Source organism: Numida meleagris, chromosome 20 (assembly GCF_002078875.1).
Source record: "Numida meleagris isolate 19003 breed g44 Domestic line chromosome 20, NumMel1.0, whole genome shotgun sequence".
NCBI lineage: Eukaryota > Metazoa > Chordata > Aves > Galliformes > Numididae > Numida > Numida meleagris.
Window position 1 is genome coordinate 6953707 of NC_034428.1, and position 6800 is coordinate 6960506.

Genomic DNA, 6800 nt, shown 5'->3' on the forward strand with positions numbered 1-6800 from the left:
CTGATTGGACGGCCGGGGAGCTGCGCTTGGAGCCCATTGGCTGATTCCTTGCACTCGCCTCTTTCCCAGGACGCCCCGCGCTGGCTAGAAAATGGCGGCGGCCGCAGTGCGGCTGTGGTGGTTGCTGGCGGCGGTGGTGGTGGCCGGGGCTGGGCCGCGCACCTTGGTGCTGCTGGAGAACGGCAATCTGCGGGACACGCATTCTCTCTTCTTCCGCAGTCTGGCGGGTAGGGCGGAGTGGGGGGAGGCGGAGAGCGCGGGGGCCCTGTGTCCCGAGGGCCCTGTGTCCCGAGGGCCCGAGTGTTGTGTGCAGGGTTGGGCCCGTCGCTACAAGAAAGGCATCGAGGCACAGGAGTGTGTCCAGAGAGGGGAACGGAGCTGCGAGGGGTCTGGAGCACAGTGCTGTGGGGGGCAGCTGAGGGAGCTGGGATGGGGCAGTCTGGAGAGAGAAGACTTCATCACTCTCTCACAACTCCAGAAAGGAGGTTGTGGCGAGGTGGGGCTGGCCTCTGCTCCCACATAACAGCGATAGGACCAGAGGTGATGGCCTTGAGTTGCACCAGGGGAGGTTCAGGTTAGATATTATGGAAAACTTATTTTCTGAAAGAGTGGTGATACACTGGCACAGGCTGCCCTGGGGGGGGGGGGGGTGACCGTCCCTGGAGCTGTTAAAGAACTGCGGAGATGCCCCACTAAGGGATGTGGCTGGGGTGGGGTTGGCAGTTGGACTGGATTATCTTAGTGGTCTTCTCCAACCTTCGTGATTCTGTGTGTCTTGGCTGCAGACAGGGGCTTTGAGCTCACCTTCCGGACTGCGGATGATGCTGGCCTCTCCTTGATCAAGTACGGGGAGTTCCTTTATGACAACCTGATCATCTTCTCGCCATCCATTGAAGGTATGACCCTAGGGAAGTGCTTCAGCAGTGCCTCAGGGTGGGGCTTGAGGCCATTCTGGGGTGGTTTTGGAGAACAAAGTCCTGGCATGGGACAGAGTCATGAGCTGTTGACGTGCGCTTGCAGATTTTGGAGGAAACATCAATGTGGAGACCATCACCGCTTTCATCGACGGCGGTGGCAGTGTCCTGGTGGCCGCCAGCTCAGACATTGGTGAGTGTGGTGCCTGTTGGGCCATGGGGCACATGGCCATGTGTCACCGCTGTCACACATACCTGCAGAGAGCAGGCAGTGCAATCATCTTCCTCAGAGCTCCTGAAAAATAAATGCAGTGGTAAAAACACATAATCTGATTGGCTCCTAAGGCAGAGTCCTTCAGCTTTGCATTTCTCAGGCGTGCTGCAGAAATGCTTGGAAAAAGGTCTTTTTTTCTGATTATTTGTGGGTGAGAGCTGTAATTAGATGTGGTTCATGTGCACAGTTCCTTGTTATGAACCTCAAGGTTTGTGCTCTGAGAAAATGGATGATTGACCTGGAGTGAGAAACGAAACCAGCCTTTACTTCCATTTTGAATGAGAATGTAGCAAAGGGAGGTTGCGTTGCTCGGAGTTTGGCTGGTAGAGTGCTGAATGTGTCACTCTCAGCTGAACGTATTTTGAGTGTTGAGGCTGGGTTGCGTCCTTCTCAGCGTGCCATGTAATGGAATCCTGTTCTCCTTTCAGGTGACCCACTGCGGGAGCTAGGAAGCGAGTGTGGGATAGAGTTTGATGAAGAAAGGACAGCTGTCATTGACCATCACAACTATGATATATCAGACCCGGGCCAGGTGAGCATCTTTGTCTGCATGTATTGGGTTTTGTTAATGAGAACGTGTATGTAAAGACTGAGAGATGAAACTTCTGTCCTTATTTTCCTTTCTTACTTCCATCCTTTCTCTGCTGTCCCAGTTTGTTCCCAATAAAGCCATAAAGTAGTGTTGCTGAACAGCATCCAGTGGTGCAGCAGTCAGAGTGCTGGCACAGTACTGCAGCGCTGTGTGTGTGGGTGTCTCTGACCTGAATCCATCTCTCTGAATTTCCTGGATTTGATCTTACTGCTACCCTGGGGAGATTCAGTGTCACTGAGTCTGTTTCACCCACTGAAATGTGTGTTTGGTTTATTTGTGGTAGGTTGAGAAGAAGAACTTTAAATGTGACACTTCAAGATGCAGGAAGGTTAATTTTTCGTTCTGGATGCTATTGAGAGCTTTGTAGAAGTATATATGTTTCCATGTTTTCTTTCCCCTTCTTATTCAGTACTTAAGTGTGAAAACCCTCTGTTAAGGTCTGAACTTACTCTTATTAATTTTTATTTAAAAGAAACTGTTTAAGCAGTACATGGATATTGTCCTCTTTTAAAGATGTAAGCTACTTAGAGAGGTAAACTGCTGTAGCGTTACTATTTTTGTAAAAAGAGTATTTTATATTTCGTAATGTATCAGCGTATTTAATTTGCAGTAGTTAAACAAAAAGGTTGTTTTTCTGATTTTTAATGAGATTGTAACATTTATACAAAAGCTGTTTAGTTTTGATGGCCTGTAGAAACAAAATTGACTTTCAAATAGAGAAACTGTTGCTTGCTGTTCTAAAACCCAAAAGACATGAAAATAAATGCATTTGCCTGTGCAGTGCATTTATGCAGCTCTCTCTTGTTTCCTCCAAGCACACGCTTATAGTAGCAGATGCTGAAAATCTCCTCAAGGCCCCCACCATCGTGGGGAAAAAGACACTGAACCCCATCCTCTTCCGAGGAGTTGGGTAAGTGACCTACCACAGCCAGATGGCTGCTGTGGGGGAAGCAGTGCAAAAACCTTGGTGCTGATGCGAGCTAAGGGTTGGGTTAGTGTAGTGGGAGCAATCTGCCTTGATTTCGGATATAACCAAGGAAGTAGTTCATTTCTGTAAGTGTGCAAGTTCTGCAGCTGTATAATCACATCCAAGGATAAAGAGGCTTGTGCAGCTGTCGATGTCTACACCTCGCTCTGGGTACTGATGCCACTCATTGTGTTTCTCCTCACAAGGATGGTGGCTGATCCTGACAACCCACTGGTGCTGGATATCCTGACTGGCTCTTCTACCTCATACTCTTTCTTCCCAGATAAACCCATAACTCAGGTATATTCAATTACTTTTTCTCTTCTTTAGTCAAGTCCTTTGGATTTCAACAACGCTGAGAAATGAATGCTTACGTGGTTCATCTGTTGGTTGATTTTGAAAGTGTCAGGCTTCCTGGTGTCTCCTTAAGAATCTTCTTCCTCCTTGCTTTTTGTTGGTGGGAAAACATCCAGCATGAACGATACTTTGATCTAGCCTGCTGCTTTTTCAAAAGTATACTTCCTTTAAGTGGCTTCATCCCAAGCAGAGGGTAGATGCAAAATATTGTTAATTCCTTTCCTGGTTATTCTGGGTAGTAAGCTGTTTCTTGGCTTCTGCTGAACTGTGAAGTATGCTACCCGTGGTCAGACTTCTCCATCTCAAAGCAAACCTGTGGCAATAATGAAATCAGATAACTTGGAAATTGTCTGACTCTTCTTTAAATTGACTAAATGCTCTTCTAAATGTGCTCCTTTTCAGTATCCACATGCAGTTGGGAAGAACACCCTTCTGATCGCAGGACTCCAAGCAAGGAACAACGCTCGTGTTGTTTTTAGTGGCTCTCTGGATTTCTTTAGTGATGCTTTCTTCAATTCTGCTGTGCAGAAAGCTACTCCTGGCTCCAAACGGTATGCTAGCCTTCTGGCATCCCTTCATGAGGCGTATTTGGGGGGGGCTGTATGATCAAGGAAATAGGCCACAAACATTCATGCTGTAGGAAAGAGCAAAAAGCTTGAATGCAGTGTGTGATAAGTTCCTTTGGCCTTGAGAATTACTCTCCAAAGCACTTCTTTCTAACTCAGGATAGCTTTCTCTTCCTTCGGTTTGATTTTGGCATGTAGTTTATTTTTTAGAGCAGTTGTCATATTTTCTTTGCCTTCCTTCATTTCTAGGTATTCACAGACTGGTAATTATGAGCTGGCTGTTGCCTTGTCCCGTTGGGTGTTCAAAGAAGAAGGCGTGCTGCGCGTTGGGGCTGTGTCACACCACCGCGTGGGAGAGCTTGCACCTCCTAATGCCTACACCGTCACCGATCTTGTGGTGAGGCTGCGCATGGGGTGGCTTGCTTGGAATGTGCTCCTCTGTTGTGTGGGCAGGAAGCAACATGGAGCTGAAAAGTATAGCTGGATCCATTTTCACACTCCTGCGACATTCATACATATTTATTCTTTGACTGTTGAGAGCTGCTTTGATTACTGATACCCAGAGTGTGTTCACCAGAGGGGAAACTTACCTACAGGGAGAATTCATTTGTCACTTTGAGCTGTATCCCTTCTATAGTCATATGCTGGGCTCGAGGTTTGTTTCCAGGCATCTCTCCTGCCCCCTGTTGATGTGTTGTGGGTTTGTTCCAGGAGTACAGCATTGTAATTGAAAAGCTTTCTGATGGGAAGTGGATCCCCTTTGATGGAGATGATATTCAACTGGAGTTTGTCCGCATCGATCCGTTTGTGAGAACTTTCTTGAAGAGAAACGGTAGGTTCCCCTCACCTCTTACGCCTTGTGTTGGGATGTTTTCTCTCTTGGTGTGGTGACATTGTACCCGGAAGACCTGTGAAAGCTTTCACAGCTTCTCCCATTGCTTGTGCTAGTTAAACATTGTCACTATCTTTTTCTTAGGTGGCAAATACAGTGTGCGGTTCAAGCTCCCGGATGTCTATGGAGTGTTCCAGTTTAAAGTGGACTACAATCGCCTGGGTTATACTCACCTCTACTCCTCTACCCAGGTAAGTATGGTGGGAATTAATTACACAAGAAAAAAAAATGGATATTTGTTGTTACTGCTGAGCTGTGTTGTACCTGAATGTACAATGAATTTCAGTACTTCTGTTTTTTTTTTATCTTTTGATTTGATTCTTGAGATTTGGAAATGAGCTCCACAAAAAAACTGGCTGTGGTTACCTCTTCTTTGGGCCAGTGTTACACATTTACAGTAAATGCCCACATAGACATTGTCTTACTGTCATGGAGGTTTGAACTGAGCAAGTGCTTGGAGCTGTAAAGGTACATGGGACACTGAGGATGGTTTTCTGTTTTGGCTAAAGGATGTGGTTTCATCCTAAAAACAAATAGTTCACTTGCCTTTTCCATAATGTAACAGGTGCTGGGGTTTGGAGGGAGTTTGAGGTGGGTGCAGGACACTGTATCTATCCTTGTATGCTGCCAAACTCAGAGAGAATGCCTGCTTTCCCCCCTAGGTGTCTGTGCGGCCACTCCAGCACACGCAGTATGAACGCTTCATCCCCTCGGCGTACCCATACTACGCTGGGGCCTTCTCCATGATGGTGGGCCTCTTCATGTTCAGCATTGTCTTCCTGCACATGAAGGAGAAGGAGAAATCCGACTGAGCTCCCTATGGGAGGAAGAGTCTTTTCCCTGGTGCCATGCACAGATGGCAGCACTCGGGGGCCCTTACTGTAACTGAGGGTGCCAGCCCTGTTGTGATCTCTTTTTTTTTTTTTTAAACACATGGTTTGACTAATAATAGAGAAAATAAACCAGATATTTGTGGTGAGTCTGTTGTCAAAATGTTTGCAAATGTGGAAATGTGACAACTCTGTTATCATTCCTGGATTAGCTCACAGTGCTGCTGTTTTGTTTGCCTGGCCCCTTGGTTGGAATAATTTTGGTTTGAGATTAATTCCATTGTCAAAATAAATTCTTAGTCCTCTTACTTTGTGTTGAAGTGAGCCAATTACTGTGAAGTGCTGGCCCTATCTCCTCATCCACTGCTTTGCTTTTGGGGCTGGTATTTTTCCATGACTCAGCTCTGCTCTGGGGGTGGTGCACGTGCAGGGCAGGTGGGGATTTCATAACCACCCCCTGAGGGTACCAGCCCTTCCCATTTGCACACCCCTCTGCAATCGCTTTGCCTTCTTATGAATCTCAAGCAACTTAACGTTGATATTTCACAGTGGGGGGGGGGGGGGAAGAAACAACTTGATGTGGGAGCAATAGGCCTGCAGCCTTTCTGGCTGACCCTGCAGCCTTGTGGGAGGCATGGGTAGATTGGAGCTCAGTAAGTGACAGAAACTTGGGGAATACAAATCAAATTGTGCTGGGGAAATGCCTGTTGTTGCCTAGCTGTGTGGTGGAGCTTGGGCTCTTCCTCCATGGCCATGAGTTTCGGCTTAAGGGATAAACAATTGCTTTGTGAGTGGTATTTTGCCTTCGTTGTGTTTCATGGTGCTGTGGCTGACATCATGGTCTCTCGTGGTGGTAAAATTTCACCTCTTGCCCAGTCTTCCACCAGCTGTTACAGTGGCAACTGCCTTGAGACATTGAGGGTCTTCATGTCCTTTCATGTTCCCAAAGTGCTTCCCGGGAGAGCATGGGGCAGCCCTTGCATACGTTTTTTGAGGCAAACCAGCCTTCCTGAATACTGACTCCACGCTGCATTCTTGGATGCTTCAAAAGCGACCCAGGGGTGTATGGGGCACTTGGAAAAGCACCTGGATTGCAGCTGAGCAAACTGACATTTGCCCCGTGCGTTGTGGGAGCTCCTAAAATGCATCTGGAATGTTCTGGGCCACCTTAAATGCACACGGATAAGTGCAGGATACCCCAGAAACCAGCCTGGGGCACTGGGGGACTCAAAGGCACGGAGAGGTGCCCGTGGAGTCTCAAAGGGACTGGGATGATAGGCAGCAACAGAAGAGTACCTTCGGGACGTCCCATACACGCACCAACTGCACTGGAACGCACTGAATGTTGCACAGTGGGGTCCCCAAAAGGTGCACTGAGGGGCTCTGAGCAGGAGGGCTGAGGGACACC

The 6800-nt window shown here is 47.7% G+C and overlaps 1 protein-coding gene across 1 annotated transcript; it reads left to right on the forward strand.

The window, feature by feature from the left end:
• On the forward strand, window positions 57-5700 carry DDOST (dolichyl-diphosphooligosaccharide--protein glycosyltransferase non-catalytic subunit). Its single transcript, XM_021417318.1, has 11 exons — window positions 57-227; window positions 786-896; window positions 1021-1107; window positions 1617-1720; window positions 2596-2690; window positions 2954-3047; window positions 3507-3655; window positions 3920-4067; window positions 4382-4502; window positions 4647-4753; window positions 5225-5700. Exons 1-11 carry the CDS (start codon window positions 92-94, stop codon window positions 5372-5374), a joined length of 1302 nt encoding a protein of 433 aa, XP_021272993.1. The 5' UTR covers window positions 57-91; the 3' UTR covers window positions 5375-5700.

Coding starts and splice junctions, on each gene's coding strand:
- DDOST (XM_021417318.1), top strand. CDS start 92: ATGGCGGCGGCCGCAGTGCGGCTGTGGTGGTTGCTGGCGGCGGTGGTG. Junction 1,721..2,595: donor ATATATCAGACCCGGGCCAG/GTGAGCATCTTT, acceptor GTTTCCTCCAAG/CACACGCTTATAGTAGCAGA. Junction 3,048..3,506: donor CAGATAAACCCATAACTCAG/GTATATTCAATT, acceptor GCTCCTTTTCAG/TATCCACATGCAGTTGGGAA.